We start from the raw sequence: 27,301 nt of genomic DNA, 5'->3' as shown, positions 1-27,301 counted from the left end.
ACACAATAGTACAGTTTATAAAACAATAATAAACGGGTAATTTTGCGCCTTTGCGCGAGAGGCTCAATGTCGACAGATACTTTTATACTGGTAACGCTAGAGCGGGCACCATAGTTGAAGGAAATAAAGCGGGCTGCGCGGTTTTGTATCGCTTCTAGGCTATTAATTAAATAGGTTTGTTGTGGGTCCAAAATTGGGGTTGCAAAGTCTAGATTGCTGCGGACGATACTTCAGTATGCTAGGTTGCGAATGGAAGAAGGGGAAAACCTGAGGTTACGTCTGATAAAGCCAAGTGTTTTCGATGCATCAGCAGCAATATTTGTGATTTGCTCGGACCAGGTAAGGTTATTCGTTATATGGATTCCAAGATACCGGTATGATTCGACTTGGGTGAGGTTGGTTGAATTCAGAGAATACGTGTAGCTTATGTTAGTTCGTTTGCATGTTACCTGCATGAAATTGCACTTTGTTATGCTGAGCGTCATTAGTCGTGTGGAACACCAGCTTTCAATTCTGTTTAGGTCGCTTTGGAGCAATTCCTAATCATTATTGGAAGTTATGCGGCGGTACAGGACGCAATCATCTGCGAAAAGACGAATTGTCGATGAAATGTCGGAGAAAGGATCATTTATGAAGATTAAAAATAAAAGTGGGCCGAGCACCGAGCCCTGCGGGACACCAGAGAAGTTTTTTGTTGTGGGAGAATGGGTCATTTTCGATAACAGTGAATTGAGAACGATCAGTTAGAAAGCAGCGAATCCAATTTAATATCAGGGGATCAAGGCACAAGGATGAAAGTTTGGCTAGAAGACGTTGGTTGGATACACGATCAAATGTTTTAGAGAAATCCAGATATATGACATCAGTCTGAAATCAAGAATCCACGTTTAGGCTGAGATCGGTAGTGAATTCGAATAGTTTAGTTCCGCATGAGTAACCGGATCGGAAGCTGTGCTGGGTGGAAAAAAAAAGGAATTGGAATCAAGGCGAGATGCGGTTTGGGAATAAATAATAAGCTCCACTAGTTTGCGTGCAATGCAAGTTAATGAATTCGGATGGTAGTTAGACGGGTCATGACGGTTGCCTGCTTTAAAGACCGGGACTACACGACTAAGCTTCCAGTCGTCCGGAATTGAGCTTGCAGCAATAGACTGTTCAAAGATTATTTGCAATATTTGGCTGAAGATTTCCTTGGTGCATTTCAGTATCTTAACTGGTATATTATCTGGTGCCGGGGCACTTCACACTTTAAGTTTGTCGATGAGACTTGCAATACCGTTAGCAGTTATAGTAACAGGTGCCATTTGCGAAAATGAAAACTTGGCTTGAATACAAGAGGAATGTCTGAGGTAGATTCAATGGTGAAAACCGAAGAGAAGTAAGAGTTCATTACGACACTACGGCCACCTGATGAGACCACAAAACCATCAGGGTTAACCACAGAGATATGATACCTAGACGTATTACCCGGATGTAAGAGTTTTCAGAATTTCTTGGGATTGGAGCGCATGATGTCCAGTAGGTCCTCGTGGTAAAATTATCTGTTTGAACTTTGTAAAAATCTAGTGTATTCGGGAAGACACGTGAAATGCTTTTCCCACCAAGAGCAGTCGCGGCCGGTTCTCTCGGACCAAAACCTCTCCTATTCGAGGATTCGCGGAATTGGTCCGCTTAGAGGCGTACGCAGAGCGCAGCTGCCCCAAATAGCCTCTCTGCCGTGTCTGCCAAAACATGTTCAACATCTGGCCTCTTGTGAACTCAACATGTGAACTTCGCATTATAACGTGTTGGCAAAAAGTACGAAATAAAAAAAAAAGAGGAAATCTGGCACACAGTTTAAACCGTTGTAATATTACTAAATTTCGTGTTCCACTAGCAGAGAGGAGACGTTTTGGTGATCGCGATACTCTGCGGTGCTGGATGCAGGAACAAGCTCGAGCCGATGCTGCTCATGTTCACGTTCGATGGTTTCTTTGGGGCACTGAACGTGACCCTTTGCATGAGCCGCACTAGCACGTAGAACAAGTCCATGTGTGCTAGCTTCTCTCCGGGGCAGGTCCGGGCTCCGATACCGAAAGAGATCGAGGGTCCGACTTCTTTGCGGACCTTTCCCGTGGCGGAATCTAGGAAGCGCTCCGGCAGGAACTCCTCCGGCTTCTCCCAAAGATTCGGGTCGTGGTTTACGCCGTAAATATTGTACATGATCCCCGTGTTATTGGGTATATCCTTCTCGCCTGCACAAGACGAAAATGCACAAGAGTTGCCAGGTTAACTGCAGCTAAGAGTAGTTCGTACTTTAAATTTCAACACCAGGAATAATGTTTTTGCTTTGAAAAGTGCCTCTATATACCCGGTGAGAAATCGCGAAGTTGTGATAATCTTATTTTAAGGAACATACTTTACAAGCGTAATACACTTACATAGCCTCGATTCAATAAGAGAGAGGAAAAAAAAATCAGAGTAATCAAAGGTGGCTTGTAGGAGGCAGATGCAGTATATGTACAGTCTTTGCCAAAAGTAACCATGTTGAACAGTTTGCTTCTATGCAGTGTTTAGAGCTTTTTTTCTATCCCAAAAGGCAAAAAAAAAAATGGTCTTCACAGATAAGCGTGAGTGGCTTTCTCTCCGTACAAGGGGTTCAAATTTTGAGATACTCCATGAACTCTGCATTACAGGGCTAAGGAGTAAACGGCGCAGAATGGTTACATTCTACATAAAGACTTGACGTGTGTCAGTCTTAGTTATTGGCTTGCTAAATACAAATGAATTTAGGTATATGCATCGCAGTTTCTGTCATGTACCTGCGGGACTGCTGTTTTATTAATGCGAAAACATTACTTCGCTACGTTCACCGATTTCTGTTCGCAGACCGCATCCACAGGCCGTGTCCGCCGACTGCGTCAGCAAAACCGTGTCCGCAGCAGTTGTGAGTAACTAAGAAGTAGTAGAGGTTAATGAGTAGTGTCAGTCGATAGAGGGGGACGTAATTTTGTATCCAAAAATAATTAGGCCAATAAGTTAATTAGGTAATTAATTAGTGGCAAAATACGCAAAATTGTGTCTGCAGCAGCTATGAGTAATTGGAAAGTGGTAGAGGTTAATGAGTGGTGTCAAATTTCAATCAATAGAGGACGACATAATGCTGTGTCCAAAAAATAATTAGGCCAATAATGTAATTAGGTAATTAATTAGAGGCAAAACATGTAAAAGTAAAGGCGAAAATGGCCTCACTATTCAATGTTTTGGCGCCACATTTGATAATATGAAATACTAAAATAGTTATTAAATCCATCATTTGAGGTGACGTCAAGGATGTGACGTAACGCAACCTGAAGACGAGCCAAAAAAAAATGGCATAGGAAGGGATTGGCTTAACCAACTAGAAGCAATCAGAAGCAACCAACCGCAGCATCCATGCTTTCACACTACACCAATGCAGATTCTACAGTGGTCTTTAATTTTTTAGTAGGTTTGCGTTCATTCCTTGATTATATAGTTGCTTGTATACGGGGTGCTAAGCTTGCTCACCAACTCTGGTGTCGGCAGATGTCCGATGGGGCAAGGCGAGTGGAGCTGCGGGATGCAAGCGGAGCGTTTCCAAGAGACAGGCCACGGTGAAAGGAAGCTTCTCTCGGTCCCCGTACACTGGCGGTGCGGCTCCTATATATGAAACGAAATGATGCCGAAATAGTCGTACACAAACCGACAGCAGGGACAAAGCCAGAACTCAAGTTCCTTCATATACCTATTAAAACAGAGATAAAAGGATAAAGGCGTGCACAATTGCCGGTTAATGTCACGGGTATTGAAGATAAGTGTCCATGATTCTTAAAGCGGCTAGAGAAACCGCCTGAATGTGCAGGAGGCGCAGAAGAGAGGGAGACATTCTTTAGTGTGAGACAAAGAAGGTAGCCCGGTTGGCAAGCTACTATAGAACACAGTGATCAGGTTAAAATGAAACGCAGGTGCCAAATCAGCTAACGCAACCAAATCAAGCACATGATATGATCAGGGAATGGATAAATGGTATGAGTTGGTTCCGCTGGGTAATGAAAACAGCAAGACAAATAATGCCTTATTGTGTGTCATGGTGTATGAAAAAATATCGCCATGTAGCTCTAGAAAAGGTGCCTGGGAAATAATGAAAAAATGTAAAGATAAAAAAATCTATGCGGAGTACGTTCGTTGCTCCTTGGTGCGAAGGTATGTACAACTGTGTATTTAAAAAATCTTTAGAACGACGTTTCGGCACGCATTTAGGCATTTTTCGTCTTGAAAACTTTTTTAATGCCGCCGGAAGTTGTCGCTTTAACGAGATTTTTGGCCGCCATAAATCTATCGGTGGAAATCTACTTACCTCTGTTTATCTGGTGGTTATATTTTCTGTTCCAATAACTCTCGGGTTATTAAAGGACGTTTGCAAAGACACCTTTAAAAGCATGGCAATAATAAAGCGAGGAAAGCCAAGATGTGCAAATGAAACATTACGATATTGTTGAACAAGTCAAGGGCAGTTTCGTAGAAGAAAGGGTGTTATTTACGAAACTAAAAGAGCATCGACGAAGGTAATTTTCTTACTCTATTGAAGTTTCCTTTTAACAGGTAACAGGGTAAGTATTTAAGACAAAGCGACATACTCGTGGTGCAGTGGGCAGCGACTGTAGATACCAAGAAAGTAATCGAGAGTTTGGCTTCAGACACTATGGCATGCCGTTCCCCCCTTCTTTTTTTTTTTACAGAGTCAAAGCAATCTCTCAAAGCCGCGAACCCACAAAGTGCTTCCTATAGAGGCCATCGCCGCAGGCAACGGTTCTGGGGATCGTATTTTAACATCGGCCGGGGAAATGGCCGCAGAAATCAATGATATTTTACAGGGAGAAGAAAAAGATAGCATGGCAAACTACCCAATACTATTTCACACGAGAAAAAAAAAAAGGTAAACTCTGCAACTGAGTTATCATTTGAGGCATGAATTGTTGCGCATTTATGAGGAAAATGCAAGGTTATTTTAGTGCCTGGGGTCTGAAGGCACGCTATCGTTAGAGGAAAGGCCTCCTAACTATTTACTTCAAACTAAGTAGCTTAGCAACGCGAAATTCACATTGCCTTCGAACGACGTGAAAAATGACGTCATACATCACATAGACGTTTTCTAAAGTATTTATTAGGTTTGAGGAGACAGTCGAAAAGTGGTGGCGGTGTTCCACGGAGAGAAAGAAGAAGAAGAAGAAAAAAAGGAGATGGAGGGAAACGCGATTTGCAGCGGGTGAAAATAAAGAAACTGAAGATGATTGAGGGGCGGAATAAATATGGGAGGCACAGCAAGAAAATTATTGAGGTTTGTCTTCACGATGCAGACGTGCGGTAAAACTATAAGCGCGATGTCGTGGAGGACGAAAAATTAAATTTCTGCTAGCTTCGTCCACACCCCGCCGTGCGACATCGGATGCCGCCATACAGAATTGCTGTGGGCTATGCCTTCGACGACTCTGAGTTTCTTTCTTCAAGCATGCCGTCATCACGGGGCCATCTACCATGTTGCCTCTACGCGGCGCTGCGAACTACGGAGAAACCTTCGCCTTTGCTTCATCACTTCAAATTACAGTAGAAAATCACTTCGCAAGCGTAACCGATAAGTTTCAAATATTGGATGATAACAAGCTCTTCAAATTTTAAATCGTTTAAGTTGCCTTTTAAAAAACAAGAAATATAAGAAATAGATAGCAAAAATGAGTTTGACGCATTGCAGAGCACGAAAGGTGTGTGCAGAATGCCTGGTTTGCTAATAGAAGCACATGTGAACGTGGCACGTTTAAAGTTTTATGTTTCTACCGAAATTACAAAGCTCAGAGAACTTTTTACACAGAGGCAGTTATGCTAACAATACTGGCGTATTCACCGAAATGTTGCTGCCGTCGTCTGCTGCATTCATCTTATCCCATCTCCCCATTCTGCTCCGTTCACACCCGATGTCCCTGCCAAATTTAACCAAGGTTTTAAAAAAAAGAAAACGATCTCTTCTATCTCAGTGAGACTACACGAGAGTTGTTGAGAGTAAGCTATTCTAGTCTGCAGAACTTTTTCAAAGTTAACTAATATGTTAAGACGAATTAACTACCTTGACCAGTTATTAGCCTAAATAACTCGCCTAGCGTGCATACGAAGTGTCATTGGAGAGAGCGCTCGAGAGAAGAGCTGGTTTAATTTCCTGAGACGCGTCTCAAGACTTCTTTACATTTTAAAACCGGTTAAGTGGCGCTGCTGTCACGCGGGAACTTTTTTATTGCGCGAGTTATTGTTTGCGGTAGGTAAATTAAATATTTAATGTAAACGCCAGCTTGATGTAAAAAAAAAAAAAAGCGCAGCTAGCTGTGCTATGAGACAATCTAAACTTTTGTATTGAAACTTTGCTGCACGAACCAAAAATTAAAGAAGTTAGCTGATGAGTCTTTACTAATTATCTTTTGGGAACAAAAATACTAAAAGTAGGCCAGCCGAACCTGAATAACTCTTAGTTGGTGTCTCTGAGCTAGGGCCCACCATATTTCTAACATCTTGGTTACAGTTACAGTTAGTGTGATAAGAACTGTAATGATATAGCTGTGAATTCATGGTCTCGTCTTTTTCGGTCATGATGTCCGCCGAGTCAATGTACACCCCGGCCCAGTTCGTCTTTTGTTTGACAATTTCTACATTGTAAATGATGCACTTTCAGAAAACGGGGCCGCTTTGTCTTTGAAATGCGGTGATCTATTGAAACAGGTCCACTTCACTTTGTCCTCGATGGTCCTTCGATAGCACGCTTGGTGACGAAATTTTCCTCCAGCCTCTGCAGTTTGTCAACACTCACGCATGGGTCGGACTCTTGGTCGGGAAACGTGGGTTCAATCGAGCGAAAGTCTTGACGCCGGCCTTGAGCACCCTATGTTAGGCTCTAGCAAGTGCGACAATGTAACCTAAACGACTGTGCGAATAAGAAATGCGCGTATAAAAAAGCGTTGAAAGCTTTTCTTACCAATATTATCATTAATTTCCTTTTTAATCTTGTCTTGAATGGTCGGATCTCTGGCAAGCCATAAAAAGAGCCAGTGAAGTGTCCCGGCAGTAGTGTCTGTAGCGGCTGTAACGTACACAAAACGAGGCACAAAGTACACATTGATCACATGCAAAGTAATTAAAAAGTGCCTAATATTTCTTTTATTGGCTCTTGTATACACTCCCTCATACGAATTATATAAAGTGCGATATCCTGTGACCAAAATATGTATGTATATTCAAGTGCTAATGCGCAGAGTAAAGAGAAAAATATGCGTAATTGCAATTGCTGAAGGTAATACTTGTGCATTCACAGCAGTTAGCCCACCCTGTCTTTGGGACTGTGCTGAAAGAAATGGGAGTTACTGTTCGGGAAAATTGAAGAAAATGTAGTTCACGCGCATACAAACATGCATATGTATTGAATAATATGGCACAATAAAATAAAAAAGTATTAATACATAACTACACAGGATGCAGTGACTAAAATACAACGGCAGAAAATATGCGCTTGCGTGCTTTTGAACTTAAACATTTCATAGGACTGGCGGATGACTGGAGAATGTGTGGCGAGGCCCAATCGTGCATCTGACACAACATTTGGTCTTTACAAGGAAGGTAGTCAAATCGTGAAAATAGGAACTTCATGGTTAGTTCGCCAATACGGCAGCAGCTATGACCAGCACCTGGCATGGCGGCGCTTGGTTAGTTTGAATGTTCCAGCCAGACTTTGGCACACGTATTTTTACCTGAGCTAGGAGTTCGGAGACCTTGAAACGTCTCCTATCGGAGCTTGATACCCTTCAGAACAAAACAACCAACCTAACAACAATGAAGACCGAAGGCTACGTGCTCTAAGATACGTTCAGCAGTTGGTCTGTATCGAAAAATAAGTGACAACGTTAGGGGTGACAAGAAATGAAATTAAGAGCAAAATGCGACAGCAGAACATAAAAGTAGACAGAAAACACAGGCTGCCTTGACAATGCCTGCATAGTATAGGCAGAGCAGATACAATGCTTACCACCAAAGAGATTTATGATAACTTGAACCATGTTGCCCTTGGTCAGGTATTCGGCGTCGCTTTTCTGTTCCCTGATAGCTTCTTCGCGAGCAGCCAGCAAGGCGTGCGAGAAGTTATCCGCTCTTCCTGCGAAGAAAATTTCCGTGCAGTTGGTAGACCGTTGTCGTCCATTAGAAACGATTACGGCAAAGCGCCGGCAACGGCTTTAAGCCAGCATTTTCCTGTATTGTCCTCTAAGTATGAAAACGGTGATAAATTGAACTGAGTGGGTCGCATTGCTATAAGGAGTTTCACGATTAGCACAAGCATAGTTAGAGAGGCATCGCGTGCTTACTTAAACCGCCCCAACACCGAGCTAGGCGACAAGTAAGTGTCGTGGAAAGAGTCTGGTGCGCCCACTTTTGTCTGCTCCGGTACGCTTACGCAAGCATTAAACCTACTACATACCCATACATCACGAGTACAAGCCAGCCTTGTTTCTCAAGCAAATGATGCTTGGGCTGTCACAAGCAGTACGGTCTGCGATCAGCGCTCCGATTCGCTTTTGCATTGAAGCGAGCAACATCTCATTTATTTCTAATTGCATCACGTTTCCATACATTGCGTTGGGTCTCGTAAATGTTGTAAGGTTTTATTTTGACGAGAACTGCTTTAAGCCTAACGCGGCCGTAACAAAATTCGCAATCGCAGTTGTGTCATCCCAAGTGCATGGCCATGGGCTAGTACGCACGTACCTGGCACGTATGATGCTTCGGCCTTGGTGAACAGCCTGTAAACGACGGATCTGAAATCGCGTAAAAGTGCCGCCATTTTCTGCTCCCTCCTGAAGTACACCGCGGACAGCCATGGCGCGATGTCGCTCGGTAGGCCATTGGGAGAAATTTTGTAGAACTGGTGGTTGATCGCTTCCAAACGACGGACCTCATCACCCTCTTCGACCACACTGCGCAACGAAGGTCAAATCAGTCAGAATTGGGAAGTGCACGTGTGGTTGTAAATCTAGCCTCACACTGAAGAAGAAGCTCGCAGCATGTTGGGAAAAAGAGAGAAAGCGAGATATAGGGCAAGATATGCGCTTTTAAGCCACTTTAAGTCGAAGCTGTTATAAATTACAGGCAACGCTAGTATTAGGTGGTTCTTCCGGCTATTATCTCTTATCTAGCGCCCATTGTTGCTGTTTGTTTGCTAATTCAGAAAGCCATGAAGATACATAAGAAAGAATCCAGTTATGGCACTGCTGTACCCCCAACAGAAGTGAGCGGGACCCACCTTTTCATCTTTGTTACAGTACTTAGGGTTATAACGTACAGTGCAGGTGGGATGAGAGAGACTAGATATTTAGCGTGGTTAGGCTAGATGTGAACGAGACGCTTTAAGACTCTAGTTTTAAATCGAAAGCTTTACTAACCCAATTACACGAAACTCCGGTCGCCGGCGTATGGACTCGATGGTAACCCAAAAAGATACAGGCCTCCACAGAAACAAGTGTGACAGATACTGCGTCTTTTGCTTCCTGTGAACCAATCATTAAGGTGAAAGCCTTACTAGCGCCATGGTGAACTCTGTCCACGAGATGTGCCAGCGTGATTCCGCGAGTGACAGATACGGCGTTTTTACTTTCCTCTAAACCAATTATAGAATGCTGGTGAATTTTGATGCTTTCGACGAACCTTCGGTTGTGTTAAATAAGGGGCGCGCAATGTACCGTGTGCAGTAGCAATGCTCAGGCTTTCACATTTCTCCATTGCAGATCCCGCAGTGCTCTCGGAACTTTTTTTACATCGGTTTCAATTTCGAGCCACATATACTCACTAGGATATAGTAGCGACCTGCCACATTATGTAATAGAACAACCGACATACATATACAGACTGTAGGAAATTGTTTTTGAAAAATAGAAAATTCCCTGATAGCTGTTCTGCCAGAAATTTTCTGTTATGTTTTCAGTTTTATTTTTAAATCTGTGACTGCATAGGCCTTATTATGTTCAAAACAGAAGATGTCTGTATATAGGTTGAAGTTATTTGTTATGCTATGTTCCGTGATTTTACATTGTTGTCAGTTCACATGTTTTTCCTCTCGCAAACAACAGAAGACATCTATCGTGCATACTTCAGCGTTTTAATTATTCTGTTATTTCATATGTTTTTCTGCCCATGAAATACAGAGAAAATATGCAAAGCTCCCCTTTCTGCCATCAGACAGCATTTTAAGGGCGAAAGCCTTATTAGCCTTATTATGTCTGTCGGCGTTTACAATACTCGAGGCTACCCATACAGTTGGCCTGGCAGCAGCCGCTGTCTAACCACAGAAACGGCGAGTGGGACGACGGCATGCGCAACAGATAAATTGGCGGTAAGGAGCCACCTCTTGTTCCTGTTTGGTGTAACATATCTTCCTAGGTACCACTAATGGATCATAATGTTGCGCCGTTATTTATAATTTCTCAAATTAAAATTGTTACGCAACCGCTTTCGAACAGAACGCTATGAATGTGATACCATCTCGCTCCCCTTTCGGCATGCACTTCCCATTCAAGTAAGAATCAGTTGGTAACAAAATTTTGAATAGACGACATATGGTACCTCCAAGTTTTAGCTTTGCAACCAAGGTTATTAATGGAAAACAGAGAATTACATTTTTTTCGTCAACGCGTTTCTGCAGGTGGCATATAAGAGATATTCTCTGTATGCGAACAGAACGTGTTTTAAAAATTTCTTAACTTCACACATATTTTTTTACAGTGTGCGTTAGCCCCATCTTTAACCAAGCCTTCTGAACACGTGCTTGCATGACCTAGGAGTAGCGTATGTGATTTCAGATGCAATAGTCCAGATGAGTTCGATTGCCATCGCGAGAGTGCTGCTCAAGTTCGCAGCTCTTGTTTGTTTGGCCATGACAGGTGGTTTTGTGATGACAAATTAAATAAAAACGGCATTTAGATGCGTTTAGTTTGCTTGTAAAACTGTTTGCTAATAAGGCCCAATCTGCTTTCTCATTGACATTGGACTGGCCACGGCACATACAGCAAGGTATAGTGTAATCAAGTATAGCAGCATCACTGACAGCCTCTGAGAAAACGACGACTACGAAGTGACACACAGACAAAGACGATGTTGCATTGACAATTAAACTATTACTCAAGATTCGCACACTTTATTTCTTCACTTCGTCCGCCCGCCAATATGCGTAGCAAGTTCACTTACTTCTTCGATGGAAATACAGATGGCTTAATGGCACATTGCTCACCAGAAATCCTGATGGCCTGGGCTTCTAAAACCTCTCGAGTCAGCTTATTTTTGCTCTTTTTTAGTACTTGCACAATATGAAGGTCTGCTGGGGATTTTTGTTACTTGCATTCTAATGCGATAGAGTTAATGGGCACGATACGCAGATAATCCGTCCATCACGGTCATGACACTGGAAGGTGGTAGCTGGCAGCTCACATGATCAAGTGCTGATACTTCAATAGGACTTACCGAGACCATATGAAGTAAAAAGTTTAGAGGAGCAGTTAAATCAGGTTGATCATTTGAGATTGGAAAGGCGGAAGTAGAATCAACCTTGCTTCCAGCACTCTTAGATTCGGGGTCAGACACACTATTCAAGCCATATGAACGTGCCTGCGTGGCCTAGGAGTAAAGCGGACTTCTGTATGTCGAGTGGCTGCTTATGAACTGTAGCCAAACAGCGTGGTAGTTCAACAGCTTAAAATCCTCCCGTCACAACCATAAAGGCAGAGCTCAAGTGTCCTCTATGAATTTTCTCAGTCTGCAGTGGATATCAAAGTTGGTGCCAGAGGAGGAGTAGGAGGAGAAAAGGCAGGGAGGTTAACCGGAAGAAGAATCTTATTTGCTACCCTGCGCAGTAGGAAGGGGGTGAGTGGATGTAATAGTGAAGAGTAAGAGGGGGTTATATGAATAGGAAGTCAGTATAGCGTGCGGCAAAATCACAGCCTATTGCCGCGATCAAAATCACAGGCCCGTAGTTCTCAAGCAGCGGAGCAGTGCCTGGCAGGCCTTCACCGGCGGCGATAGACGAGGCCAGTGGCCTAGAAACTTCATTTTTGTCAGCGGGTGTCTATGTAAATGTTCCAGAGCACGGCAGAAAGACTATTTCTACTCTGTATGTGGGGCACTCACAAAGAATGTGGGCAATAATCTCGTAGCACCCGCAGGTTGCTCATGCAGGGCTATTAGCGATACCCATCACAAACGAATAATAGTTTGTGAACGCTACACCAATCCACAGGCGGCGCGGAAAAGTTGCTTTCCGTCGGGGTAGGCCGAGTGGAAGACAGTGCTTTAAGTCAGCGTCCAAGGATTTTGAGCGGAAGTCGGTGCCAGACTTCGATATTGATGCGGCGTACTTTCTTGTACGTATAGAAAAGCTAGGTTTGATTATAGCCACAGGAATACTCCATTAGGTGGAAGGAAACTGAAATCCGGAAATAGGTGAAATTCGTTCTGGTAGGCTAGAAGTATTTACCGTTAAAATTTCATGGACATTTAAGCTCGCCTTTAAAGAGTATGACGCGACAGCTTTAACGACTCCTGTTTATGCCCTGTAAGGATATGTAGCGGTGCTGGCTTCGGCACCAATGACAGCTGCGCAACCGATGAAACCGCTGTTAATCAAGAGCCCGAGCGCCCACGTTCGAGCAAGAGAGACCAGGCGTCAGCAACCGCGTCAGGCAACAGCACTGCGTCATCGATCCACTCTGTCGGCTGACCAGAACAACTGCCGGGCCTCCCTCCATAAATGTAGGCGGTCTCAACCATAGTCAAACTGTTTTCATTCAACCTGCGCGCTTACAAATATTCTTTGCTGTATATCAGTGATCCTTTATTTGGTGCATCTGTTATTCCATTAGCATCGATGCGTAAGATCCAACATTGCATGAAGGAGCACCTTACAAAGTTATAAAACCCCACTTTTGCAAAAATCAGCTGTTCGTTGGTAGCAGTATGAAGCCAGCGGGGGAGACCCGTGCTCTAACTGCATAGCTGGATGGTGTTGCATACCGTCTCGACTCTCTTAACTAGCGAGCGGCGCGTAGCTGGTGGGAGTCGAATGACTCGAATCAGCGGCCGGCGGAAGGCAGACCGGCGCCGACGCACCACTTATTCCTGACGTTCTTGTGACCGTGGCGCTTCTACCGCGCGCTGTGGCGCGTCCTCTACAGCCGCAACGCCGAGTCGACATGTGTGATGTTTTGAAGAAACGTGTCTGTTTTTAAAGTAGGCCTCGATTCCGCGAGCAACACGACAGCAGTCGCTTAAGGCTAGTTTGAAGCCCGTTATGCTCACTTTGCCCTTGTGGCCTTTGGGCTGCAGGTAGACGTGAAGGTAATGAAAAACATGATTATTTCCAGTTTCTTGGCTAAGGAGAGTTTCGTTGTCAAGGGCTTCGAAACTAACATTATACATCAAGCAAAATACTAGTTAAAGGAACCAGACAAAATTACTTCGAAAATATAGATCGAGAAAGGCTGAAATCGAGTATGAGACCATGCCCTCATAACCTTTCGGCTCCTCACTGAGAAACTGGAATTTTATTTACCTGTGTAGTCTCTACGCCTCTGCCCCTTAATTAAATCGGGTAGCGGTGGTCATGGCAAATGTATCCAATACGAATAACGGGAGCTTCAACAGCTTGCAGATGTAGCTACGAGCAGTATGTGCTTATGTAACAATCAAATTTATACCTTGTTCCGCACATTGATACTCCTATGAGCTTGAAGATAATGGAGACAGATGGTGTCCTTGAGTCGACCAGCTGTGTTCCTTCTTTTAAGGAGCCCACGTAGGCGTCAACGACGTCCGTGCATAGCTTTTCTAAGGAATGGCTGACGGCGTACTTTCTGCATGCAAAGAATCGACAGTGAGTATGGCGTAGTATGCAGACGCCGAAACTTTTCTAGCAAAAACGAACATCCCCCCCCCCCCCTTCCCCGTTGCATCCAATCATTGGTACCAAATTTTAAATAATTATAAATGATCTGAGTTGGGCCTGGCGGGCCGTAGCTTTTGAAAACGCAAGTAAAGAACGGCCGCATAAAATCACTTTGAACTGAATACGAATAAAATGACGCGGAATGTGGGATGTTTAGCGCTGTTCAGCGATTAAAAAGATTTGGTTTATGGGGTTAGACGTCCCAAAGCAACTCAGGCTATGAGAGACGCCATAGTGGAGGACTCCTTAAATTCGATTCGAAATTCGGATTCGATCCAGCGTCCAATAGGGCATAGCAGTCGATCAGCGTAATCGTTGCACCACCGCGGCGGGGCTCAGTGCTTAAAAAGACATAAGTGCGCTGTCAACATCTTCTTCCGCTACATATGTGCCCGGGCAAGAGTGAAAGCGTTTTCGGGGAAAAGATTGATTGTTCTATATCGCTGGCAGCATATAAAGTCTTAGCGATTACTTACTGCTATGGAAGGTCACCCAAGAAGAAATATAAAAAAAATACGGTTGGCTGATTGGTATTGTTAGTTAGGTTTGGTTAAAAAAAGATGAACGAAGTTATACGAAAGAAAGAAAGATCAACAAGGCGTGTGGCCAGACAAAATTCATGCTTATTGCTTGAGATTGCGCTGTGCACTGAATTTCAACAAAGTTAACATAATCTGCTAACATACCTCGTTAATTAGTGGGGTAGTAGTTAGTTCCAGTTTAAGTTAAATGCTCGTGGTTTTTGTTCCTCTGGAATGTCTTAGCTTTCTGCGCTAGTCTTTCATTTGTTCATTCATTTTTTGCTGTATTTAGTACTCAACTTCAGTGAAAAACCCTATGAGTCACAATAACCTCATACAGATTTCTCATAGTAAACTCGTACAAATCTTATATCATTTCATACAAATAGCATTCAACTTATGCGAAATATATGAGATATATATGACATTTGTATGAGTTTAGTATGACAAACCTGTATGAGGTTATTCTAACTCATACGAAGGCTTTCGCTAGGGTTATATAGAAAAGAAAAGAAGTCTTAACTATAGAGCGCATCTTGTATGGGTTATCGCTTTGGTCCCGTTGAATTTTTTTGTCGGTATTTACTGCCTCAGGGCATCAGTAGGGTACGAGATGAAGGATGAATAAATGATGAAATGAATGGAAAAAGGTTGGCTGATTTTACGAAGTTCAGAAGTGAGCGATGATGAGGTCCCTGCGTCCAAGCGATATATGAGGCAGGAGTGGTTGCTGAAAGGCCAGCTATCGTCAAGTGCCTGATTCGTGTTGGTTTCAGTGCTGGGCAGTCCCACAACAAGTGGCGAATGTCGGCTTCAACATTTTAATTTTTACAGATAGGGCACCCTGGGCGGAGATGTAAGTGTCGGAAGTGAGACCACGTCCTAGTGAAAGCTGGTGTGAGGGCAACACCGACCCGAATCCTTCTAAGAGTAACCTCCTCGGCACGGGTGAGACCGCGGGGAAGAGATACCGCACACGGAAGGATAAGTACACGTGTGCGGCGCCAGAGGTGTTCCTTTCTTGATAGACGGAGGGTAGCGCCATCCACTTCAAGGAGCCGTTGCATCGATGCGTTTTGGTTCACGAGGTGGGTCGCTAAATCTGCTCGACTTTGGGAAGGTAGCTGGTCCTGTGGGACCCACTCAATGCGTACTGACTGCGCGATGCGCGCAGCAAGCTGGTGGATGTTTGGCATATTTTAGGGCAGCGGCTCATACGTCAAAGCAAACGTACTGATTGAAGTGCGTCAGTGCGGATGACGACGTGGGCTGCAGGGATCATGGTCATGGAAGCCACGGAGTAGAGTGCCTCATGAACTGCCACGAGCTCAGCGCAGAAAGATGTCAGTGGTTCCGAAGGCTGAAACGTAGAGGTCTGATTCAGGCTAGGTCTCCATGGGCAGTAGATTACTGCTTTGGCTTCAAAGCCTTGCAGGCTTGCATCCACGTACACTACAATGGACGCTTGAGGCAGGTGAGAATCTTGCTCTTCAACCCTCTGACGAAGAAACGATGCCGAGTTGTTAGACGTTGGTCTGCGGATATCAGTTGGCTTGCTGTCTCCTAACTGCACAAATTTCCAGGGAGGGAGAAGAGGCACAGGTGGCTGAAGAATAATGTGTGACGTTGCATACGCCCTCAGTGCTTGCGTGGAATGTGACAAAGTGGCCTTGAGTCTGCGAGCATCACGGCGCTGCTGCACCAGTTCATCGATGGTGTGCTGCGCATTCTCTTGTAACGCTACGAGCGGTGTGAGTCGTGGAAGGCATGTTATGGTCCTCATAGCTTCCCGGTTTTCGGCTTCAAGGCGATCCCATTGGGCTCTTGTAAGATGCTGAAACTGGGCTTGATAAACAATACGTGGCTGCAGAACCGCCCTCACCAACTGGCGTGCAACAGACGAGCCAGCGCTACCCGTTTTAGGCGCAATGCTTCTTATCAAACTCATAGTTTGAAGTGCTTGCTTTTTGACTACAAAGCCAGGCAGTCGCTGATCCTGATTGGAGAATTGTTAAGCCCAGAATTTTCATGCTCGGACTTCTTGTAGGGGGGGGGGGGGGTGGCTGATAGAGAGAGACTAATTGGATTTGGAGTAAGTTTACGGCGTCGTCAGCGGTTGGCGACAGACGTGTATGTAGTTTTATACACAGAAAGTTGAAGGCCAATGGAGGATGCGTAATTAGAGGTTATGTGTAATGCTGATTGAAGGGCGGCCTCTTGAGTGAGCAGATCAAGGTGAGTGCTCGATACCGCGATATCCTCTGCGTATGTAAAAACTTGATTTCGGGGATATCATGCAAGCGCCATGCCAATGGGATGAAAGTAATATTGAACAATGTCGGAGACAATACTGATACCTGGGGCACGCTACGTAGTGAAACGAATGAACCAACTGTGTCACCACTGAGGCGTATTGCAAATTTTCTTCTGTCCAAAAAGGATGCAACAAAACTGCGTACTCTCGGAGGGAGTTGAAGCATGTCAATGACATTCAGGATTGCAGCATGACTGATGTTGTCATACGCATTTTCAACGTTCATTGCTAATATGGTATGTACATTGCGGCTGCGGGTAGATGATAGAACTGCTGCTGCCAAGGCCGCCAACCCGTCCTCTGTACCTATGTATGGACGAAATCCAATTTGAACAGGGTGATAAAAACCGTGCTGTTCAAGCCACCAAGAAAGTGGTGTGGCTAGCATTTTCTCTGAAAGCTTGCACAGCGTTGATGTTAAGGAGATTGGTCGTAAGTTGATGAGGTCTTTGGAGGCTTTCCAGGTTTGGGAATAGGGATCACGGCAGCGGGTTTCTAGCTCTCGGTTACGACACCATCCGGAAGTACTTTATTTATGTTGTCTAGTAGTTGAGGGAGTTCAAAGTACTGAGGTTCTTGTAAACTTCATACTGAATTTTGTCCAGGCCGGGCACTGTTTTCCGTTTCGCATCGTGAATTGCAGCCGGCAGCTGAGGCATCGGAAACGGACTCGCAATTCCATCTGCGTCGGCAGGAGATGGTAGTTTCCATGCGTCTGCAGAAATACCCGCCAGATTAAAATATGCAGCTGAAGGAGGCAATAGATTGTATTTTGGGAAAAATTTTGAGCAGCTTCTTTGGCGAAATCGCCCGACGATAAATCAGCCGCAGAGCATGCTGTTGCTGCTGCGTCAGTAGAACGACGATCGTGTTCCATTGCACGAAACGTTCGTCAGAGTAAGGCATTCAAGGATTTCGAAGAAAATTGTTCACACCATGCATGCCACTGGCGTCGCGAGAGATCGCGTTCATATCTCCGAGCCTTCGCAGTAATATAATGCGGTCGTGTAAGTGTCTGCACCGAAGTAGGGTCTCGCGTAGCAGCCAGCTCAGCATGACGGCTGGCAGCTCACATGTTAGGCAGGCCGAGATCTGGTGCCGGCCGACCGACATTAATCCAGGTAGGAGTCGTAGCACTATTTAGTGCCCTTTGTATACGGTCAACAAGGAGTGACAACGAATCTGAAGACATACTGTCGAGACATGAGCGAAAATTGTCCCAGTTGATCACAGAACATTTGCGGCGTGAAGTGCGGAGACGGGAAGGATGGAGACCGATAATGATAGGGTGGTGATCAATATGCATGAGGAGCTGCGAGATGCGATCGCACCAGCATGGCTCGTTGTGCTGCTCCCGCGTTCGTCATCGGCGTACATTCGATCGTGTGAACGCTTGTTATGAAGTGGCTGTGCTTTGGGAGAAGAGTGAAATAATGCCATATGTACTTCCCCAGCAGTCTGGCTTCATGTGCCATGACAGAGTTCTCGCACCCAACCACCAGGTCGTCTGGAGCACAGGCAGCACTACGTATGCGATGCACATGCCATATTGCTGTCCCGGGGTGATTAAGCAGAACAAACAGGCCATTAGTGAAGGCGTCCCGCACACGTCTACCACGAGGGCTTGAAATGGGATACCCCCAATTCCGGTGAGGGTTGTTTAAGTCGCCTCCGACTAAAATTAGACACCCGGAGTATTGCTGACGGACACTTAGTAACCAGCCAAGGAAGTACAAAAGAATATTTTTTTGTACTTCTGGTTGTAGTATTGCCAGTGTCACACTTACTGCACGTCACAAGAAGCCGTGTCACTTGCAGCAGTCATGTGCCAATTTGTATCTGGTGCCAGTAAAGAAAACGGCTAATCACTCTACAACACCGATTTGAGAAACGCCTCCGTTATTCATTGATAATTGGTAAGCAAGACAACAGTGGCTTTCTCCTGATGCAGCGAGTAAACTAAATGATATGAAATATTTTGAGGCTAGCCGCACACACATGCACAACAGCCGAGAAAATCAGCATGCGACATTAATTACAGCTGCAATCGACAGCAAGCTAGCCAGCTTTAAAGGTAACTTTTAAGTCCTAATTTGTTTAAAATATTTAAGAAATCCAGGATGGTATTGTGACGTATATTTCATGGCATTTAAAAAGTTTGACAGTGCCGATTTCTCGGTGAGAAATTTGGTTTTAGAATGAGAAACGTAAGTCGACTATGACAAAGCCTAAATGTTGAATCTTACGGGCGCATATTTATATTACCTATCAATACTGATTGGTAATATAAATGTGCTTCGAAGAGGGATTCTTAATCTACCGTAGGCTCCTCACAACGAGTTAAAGCCTTGCTTTTATTCTTGTAAGCTGGATTCGGCAGTTTGCTTTTAAATGCCAGAATGACTTGGTGTGTTCAATACCGAGAACCAATTACTAACGGCGCGGTGACAAAGAGCTGGTGGGAAGTCCATAAATTCCTAAATATTTTTACAATGGCCCGTAATTTACAGTAGCCTGTCAGGTGAAGGCGTTGAATAATTAATGAGCACTAGCGTTTTATGCCTGTATATCAAAGACTTATGACATAAAATTCGCCGTTTCCTTGCAGAACGTAAAAATGAATGCGGAGAATAGCTCTCACCTCACTGCCAGAAGAGCGACCTTTCGAAGTGCCTTCCATTGCGGGTTGTAATTTTCGAACACGATGCTATTGTCGCCCTGCGTTTGCAGTTCACCTGATGCAAGAAAATGGCCACGAAAACGGATTATAAAATACAATAGTACAAGTAATGCACCTAAATTCTTCAAACGGTTTTAAACCGTACAAGAATTATAGAAAGACATGTTAATTACTTATTTTGTTCTAAGCATGCTACTGGCGGACGTTTCTAAGCGAATATAATGGAAATGTGATGTGGTACTTCAGCTTGCAACTAGGAGTCTGATTTATTCTGAGGAAGATCTTCACTTAATCGCTTGGGGCACTCAAGTAATACAAACAAAGACCTGCGATAGTTCCTTGTTCCTTTCGTGCTGGTTTGCTGGCTTTAGAGCTTCTAAAGTAGAAATAATGCGTTGGCTCAAAAATAATCAGCTGGAGCAACGTGATAAACCACGGTTGTTTTCGGCGCTGTACTGCACACAAGTGATAGCCCAGCGCTCGGATTCACACTGTGGACATAAAAAGCTAAAATATTTGGCAATAGATTTTCTCTTAAATGCCGCCAATTCACCAGATTTTGAACGGGGACATGCTGAATATTGGGAATGCATGAAAATGGGTCACGTTGGCAGAAATTGCTGCGGAGTGAGGTAACTGCGTCGGTGCACGAAGGCTGGGGAGGTGCTTTAACCGAGAATAAAAATAGTGAACTAAACAAAGTCCAAGGAAAACCTCCCATTAATCATGAGTCGCACTTGTGAGTTTCGTGCATGTTCCCCAAGCTCTGAATTTTGTCGTTGGTTCCGCAACATTCTGTCCTGTGTAACGCAGAATTTCATGGTTTCAACAAGTGTAACATATCAGAACCACCGGCGTGTTTATAGTTAAAGGTCATACAGTATGCATTAAGTTCGCTATGTTGAGCACTATGTTCACACTCATACGTTTCTTAGCACACCGGTCAACTCGTATATCTGCATCTCTGTCTGTGTACCGCCACAGATCTGCCTTTTGCTTGTTCCAACTTCACGCTCACCTATTTTAGACGGGAGGCGTCCTGAGAAATCATGTCTTAGGTCGAGTAGTGCTGTGCGAATGACAGCGTAGCTGTTTAGAATCACCATCGGTCTGTGGGCGAACCATAAAGTGAAGACGTCACCATATTTCTGAGACCACTCAGTTGCCTTACTGTGTAGGTCCCTGACGTTGCGCAGGGCTAAAAGAGGAAAAAAAAGAAATGATTTGTTTCCGAAATACAATTAAGTGAAATGGACATAAGCTGAAAGTAGGAAAAGGCACCAAAAGCAATTGCAAGCAGTGCTCGAAAAACAAACAAGAAAACAGAAACGACAATTGTGCTTCGATAATGCACATTGCATGCAGCAGTTGCATTACAGGCATTTAGAGCACGTATATGTCTTATGCTCGTACGTCTGGTTGATTCTTGATTTTGAAATAACAGACGAGACGGCCTTATTAGATTACGAAAGAAAAACATTTCTTTCATAGAGCACTCGTAATAATTAGACGCAGTCCCCTCGTTAAAAAACAACGTGAATTGCTTCTATGGTCTGAGTTCGAAGGATTTAATGAGGTCTGGACACCTTGATGCATACAGCCTTTGCATTCACCTCGTGGTAACTGATACTACAAAAAAAAAAACCATTCGTTCGTTTAATATTAACATAAATATAGCAACCAAGACGCGGTGGATGCTTAACTAAATGTTTAGGGGGACAGATATATTGTCATAGTTGTTGCCACGAGACGGCGACAGCATATTTCCCCAGAGGTCAAATGAAACGCTTCTTAAGTGTTTGACTTGACCGTCGCTGCAACCAGTGACAGTTTAGCCGAAAGACAAATACTATTATGGGACAAAACTTAGCTTTAGATAAATGTTGCGGTTTATGGCACTGAGCATAACCGGCTCGAGCTGAACGACAGTTAGAGATCAAATCATGGCAACACCTAGTGCCAACAAGCTGTCAACGACAGTTCGATTCAGTTGAGCTCCGTGTTCCAGTTTAGTCGGATTAATGAACAAAATAGGGGTCGGTGGTACTGCCATATCTGATGACTTTGCAACGCTTCACGAAGCGATTAGTTGTTTATTCGCAAGATACGTTACTAACCAGGCTAGTGTAGTAAAAATATTCATCTTTCATGGGAAAAGTGCTCACAAGCCTGTAACGCTCTCAGTGATTCAAGAACTGCAAGGAAGCTACAAAGTCGAACACGCCTCGATTGGTTTGGCTTGGCTCTTTACGGTGTCCAGTAGCATGCGCATAGTGTAAAAAAAAAAATATATCAAATAGCTGCAGATGCAGATAATAAAACGTGAAGTGTGGCCTTCAGAATAAGAGTGATTCAATATACGCACTATGCATGTATTAGCCGCATGTGGCAAGATCACAGAGTGGGATGATTTTATAAGTGCCGGGTAAAGGCAGACGACACGGCCCATTTCAACAGTAAATGGAGATATGACCAGACTTTGGCCTGAATGACGCCACAGCAGTTTTTGTACGAGAGAAAACGCATTCTAAACGAAAGCTTGCTGAAAGTAGAACACGCCTCCTGAAATGATATACAGAGCGTTTCAGTGAAGTTTGAAAATATTGCTAAATATAGGACATTCAAGGTTGAAAATTGTAGAGAACAAAACCTCAGCCGAGACGTACGTGATTTACCGTAAAACTATTTTATTTACAAAAAGAATTACCTAAACCCAGTAGAAAAAAAAACAAAGAAATTTTTGTGCGCTTTTTGACAGGAAACCTGCGCGGTAAAGTAACTTTTTGCTGTCACATCAGAATTTTCTATAGCTGCAACAGAAACGTACTACAGAACTACAGACAGCAAACATACACTGCAGAAAAAAACAACAATATAACTATAGAAAAGTACTACATGATTACAGATTTATCTGACGTTTACTACATAACTGCAGAATATTATGGGTTTCATCGACTGGTAACTCTCTCACGTTTTCATGGTGGCATTTGGGTGGATAGCGCCATGGGAAGAGCTAAGGCCTGGACAAGACGATGTCATATTTGTTTTTGAAGCGAAGAAAAATGTTTTTCCAGTACTGCAGCACGAATATATACGGCTCTTTTTTTTTTTTTTTCTCACAAAACCCAAACTGCGCGCTTAAGGTCAATTGGACGCACTGGAAGCCTGGATGAAACAGGATGTCCGCTGATAACGTACGTGTTAAAGTGAATATGACGCCTAATTCGAACTGCCTGCCCTAGTTTATTTTGCTCCATCTCTCTAAGCAATAACGGCCATGGAGTTGGTAACGAGGGTACTTATCCTTGCACCAAACGCCGAAAAATAAGATATAGTACACATGACGCGCGACAGTAGCACATGCGCCTGGAATTAAACACCATATTTACTGCAATGCATGATCCGTGAAGGTCGCTTTCCATTTAACTTCCTTCGCGTTTAATACGCGTAATCTCGGCTTTTGCGATAAAGAATGAGCCGAATTGTCTCGAGCTACAGTACTTTAATAAACGAGCCTTTCTTTGTTTCAAAAAGTCATTTGACAGTCTCATGTCCACGATTTCGAACTCTTCATTTGCACTAAACACCTAACTTTGTTAAATAAAGGACAGCTATTGAGTCGTTAAAAATTATTTGCTCAGAACTGAAACAGGAAGTTGAGTCTGTGGAGACAGAGATTATTTCTGAAAATACTTTTTTCTCCATTTGAAACGCCCTTATATTATAAGAATTTTCAAAAGTGTTCGCTGAGACACCTGGTATACTGGGTGTGGTACTTTTAAAAAAGTTTCACTTATAACTGGAACCTGTGTGGAACGAGATTGAGTGTAGTAACGGTAACGGGCGTGATAGCGGTCGTCTCTGAAATCGAGGAAATGGCCTGCAGTTCAGCCTTTAATTAAGGCATTATATATTTCGCTAAGATTCGTTGCGTTTACTTCGCACCTGCCTTGCTTTTTTTCAATTGTTGATGAAGAATGCAACTCACGCTTTTGTTTAGGCCATGGGAGATGGGTAACCTTGCATATACTTCATAAATGTCATTGGATTACACTACTCTGCTGAATTCAAGACTTTTCGCGAATATGCAGGCTTGATGTGTAGAAACCTGAGAGACTTCTTTGGGATGCCTTGGGCATTACGATCATGGTGAATGTCAGGTGTATGGACTCATGTCATCAACTCATTTCCTTTGCTTTGCTAGTGTGGTTCTGAAGTTTGTGTTGTAGAAGGCAGCGAACAAAGCGGTATTGAGGTTCTAAAGCCTCTGTCACGGAACGTGGATATAGCGACACTGCGATATAAAGAAAAACTTGGATATAAATGAAGACTCCCATATAGCAAAACTCGGGTAAAACAATAAACATTGATATAGTAAACAACTCAAGTGTAAGTAAATACTATGACATTGCTATTGCGAAATAAGATGACAATACTATTGCGTCTTACGCGATTCTAAAATTGACGAAAACAAGTTTATTTTTGAGGAATTCTTCTTCATACAATGCGGTGATGGGGTTACTGCGAAATAATACGCAGTGATGAAAAGTGCACCAAAATTTGCAAAGTGACAATGAAGAGAAAAAGAGTTAGTACTAGATATTTTCATTGAGTTTCTTTCTATCGAAACAAGAGACTCACCCAATAGATTTCCAAGAAATGGGAGCGGAAATGGTCCTCTGGGATATTTGAGCACTCGGTAATAGAAGCTTCCCACGAAGTATGTCATTGTGAAGACAAAAGCTGTGGAGATCCATCGCCAATCCCACAGGTTAAAGGAGGCCATCTCGAGAAGAAATTTCATGACTTTCTCTTGAAACGCTGGAACTGAAGCGTACAAGGGCTCTGTACGGATTCGATCCCACGTCGAGAAACAGCTGGCTGACTACAACATCAGAGCCACTCTAGGAACCGGACACTCTTAGGATGCTCTTCGATTGTCGTCTCGCATTACGCCAAATATGTCGCAACAAATACGCCAGCGTGCCTGGTATCACTAGGTACTGATAGCAAACGGACATGTAGGCGCACCGCCCACATCACGTATCGCCGGATCTTTAGAAAGCGTTTCAATTAACGTTCCAGTACTATTACGTAGATTCGGCCACTGGGCAAAAATCATGTCTCCAATTTCTTGTTCACTGCTCTGTAGGCGGCTGAAAACAGATATATTGGCTCCTAACGCTGATACTGAGGCTAGTTTCCATTTTCTTCATTGTAACCACGTGAGGGACGCTGAAGCCAGCGAAAGCATGGAATAAAACACACCTCAAAAGTTTTGCTGCGCCTCGCCTTAAGATGACCTCGTCCCGGCGTGGTGAACAATACCGAGCAGTGGATTGAGAATTCTCAAACAGAGAGAACTTGAATGAGATAGCATGCGCGTGGCTGATAACTGTGCTAAGCCGGCTATCAGCAGTTGATTGGTAGATCAAGGCCTTGTTATCGTCTTCAGTGCAACAGAATGTCAAGTGCTTGGTCGAGGAAAGAGGCGCTCATACCTGGCTATGCTTGCTCTTACCTTCTATGCCTTAGTTTAATCTTTTTGCTGCTATTGGTTGATATATATATCATTTTATCTTTTATTTTTCAGGTAAGCCTTTGGATGCGTATGAGCCCTAGTACAAAATTACCTTTTATTTTGATTTAGAGGTCATTTACAGGTTCGTAATGATGGCGGTGTCCACTTATTGCTCTCCAACGTATTAAATACGATTGGTTATTATTCTTTGAAGTTTCTAGATTAAAGGTCACCTTATTGTCCACTGAAAGAGAGAGCGAGTTGAATAAAGAATGGGATGGATCGTTACCCTCACCAAGGGAAAGTTCCCTTCCCTGTACGTGAGGAGCATGCGGAAAGACAGACAGAAATATACAAAGAGAACGGCAGAAACTCACCTCCTCCTTCGTCCTCTAATCCCTGGATAATGTGTATCCTAATGTGTATATGTGCAATTGGTTGTAACACATCTACAAGAACAACAAGGTCAACAAGAACAACAGCATAGCGATAACAACGAAGGGAGCATTATCCTTGGTGGCCTCAGTTCGACAGCGAGTATGTAAAAAAAATGGGGATGGAGGGGGGGGGGGGGGGGGGGGGGGGCTTAGTGAACGACAAACAAGCTCGGTGAGGCGGTAACGCTTAGTGTTCGGCATATGTAGGGCGGTAGCAACTGTGGCGGCTTTAAAAGGGGCAATAAACTCAGTCTCTTAGAAGAAAACAGTACTCGTGTGTGTCCCCTCTTCCTTTGTCTCATTTTTTTTTATTTGCTGTGTTTTCTTTCAAGATGCTCAGTTGTAAACTCTCCTAGCAAAGCACTTTGAAGGTGGCGTCCTATGGCCGCTCTACCACGTGAACCAGAGCAGTGAGAAACCCATTGCCTGAAAGAACTAGCAGCATATTCATTTCATAATAAAGAGGAAAATCTGGCTCTTTATCAACCCTGCAGTTTTCGCGCTCAGACAGACAAAATTTGTTTTTCGTAAAGGACATGTAGTCTATGTGAGCTGTGTGCAGTTGTGTTAGTAGCTTTCGCTTTATCCTGAAACTAGAGAAGAGGATAATGTACACACAGACATACGAATGCCACGCACAAAAACACGCATGCGCGCAGCCGTGCGTCCACAAACAAATACAGATATGAAGGGGCCGAGAGAACCAGAACTACGATAACGTGAACGTCGCTCCTGAGGACGCCACTCAACATTTTCGGGTCACAAAAAGGGGAAAGCTGGTTTTTGGCAGCGGCTCGCGAAGACAGCCATGTCCAGGCTACCTCATTTAAACTGCTAGTTCTCTCAGCTACTGAAGCGTAATATTTGAACGTTTCATAGTGAACCTATGGCGTGTTCAGGAAAATTGAAAATTCTATGAGGCTTCGGAGTCTTCGCAACATTCGAGCCGACAGGCTAGTGCGTTTCGCCTGCTTGACATCAGGCGATTAGACAGGCTATCATATCGTACGCGACTGTAGTGGCACAACAACACCAGCAAGTAAACATGTTTGTCTCTGATCCTTGTGCCTCGTGATTGATAAACGAAAAAACGAGTGATGTGCTTGGCACAAACGACGCTTTGGTATGGAACCTGTCCAGTTGTCCTCACAGCAAGTGCGTCAAGTGACTGCGGTGAGATATGCTCGATAACGTCGGTATGAGTGGCTTGGGTGCGTGAGAGAGGAGAAAGCCTGGTTCAGGACTAAACAAATAAAAAGAATTCGGTGCTGCTGAAAGTTCACCCCCCTCTATTTAAAAATGCTGTTTAGAGAGAAACGTCACTTAGCATGACCAGCGTTGGATGGTATAACCTCCCCCCTCCCCTTCAAAAAAAAAAATAACTTCACACAGCCTAGTTCATACTACCATACTACCACTACCATCCATACTACCGAATAACGCTGCTTTGAAGCATACGTGAATTAGCGTAAATGTTTATTCGGGTGCCATGGTTCATATTTTATGCAAATATTTGGGTAGAGATATAATACATAGACCAATGCCTCAAGTGCTCAGCTGCTCTGTTTATGTAAGGGGCTTAATATGACGAGCTAGCTTCTTGCTCAGAACCTTGATGTTGGCTTCTTGCAAATGAAGCAAATAACTAAGAAATGCGAAATGCCGAAAACTGGAACGAAAATTATCTACAAAAACTGCGCGTTCGGGTTGCAAACATGATTTTGTTGTCAGCGAAATTTGAGGCTCTGCGCACTTTCCCGCTGACAAGCATTTATTGCCCCGATGCAAATGTGCGGTTGATGCGAATTGATTTC

General features: G+C 43.8%; 1 protein-coding gene across 1 annotated transcript; it reads right to left on the bottom strand.

The window, feature by feature from the left end:
- Nucleotides 1-1,830: 1,830 nt before the first annotated feature.
- Nucleotides 1,831-24,351, bottom strand: LOC146199272 (steroid 17-alpha-hydroxylase/17,20 lyase-like). Its single transcript, XM_084592746.1, has 9 exons — nucleotides 24,171-24,351; nucleotides 20,548-20,727; nucleotides 19,491-19,584; nucleotides 13,767-13,922; nucleotides 8,794-9,002; nucleotides 8,060-8,185; nucleotides 7,016-7,120; nucleotides 3,529-3,660; nucleotides 1,831-2,234 (listed from the first exon to the last, which is right to left on the bottom strand). The coding sequence occupies exons 1-9, from the start codon at nucleotides 24,331-24,333 to the stop codon at nucleotides 1,873-1,875; spliced, it is 1,527 nt and encodes a 508-aa protein (XP_084448872.1). The 5' UTR covers nucleotides 24,334-24,351; the 3' UTR covers nucleotides 1,831-1,872.
- Between the last annotated feature and the right edge of the window lie 2,950 nt (nucleotides 24,352-27,301).

The sequence above is a fragment of the Amblyomma maculatum genome, chromosome 2 (genome assembly GCF_055883805.1).
Source record: "Amblyomma maculatum isolate TAMU_Amacu chromosome 2, ASM5588380v1, whole genome shotgun sequence".
NCBI lineage: Eukaryota > Metazoa > Arthropoda > Arachnida > Ixodida > Ixodidae > Amblyomma > Amblyomma maculatum.
This window is presented reverse-complemented; position numbering and strand designations above follow the sequence as displayed.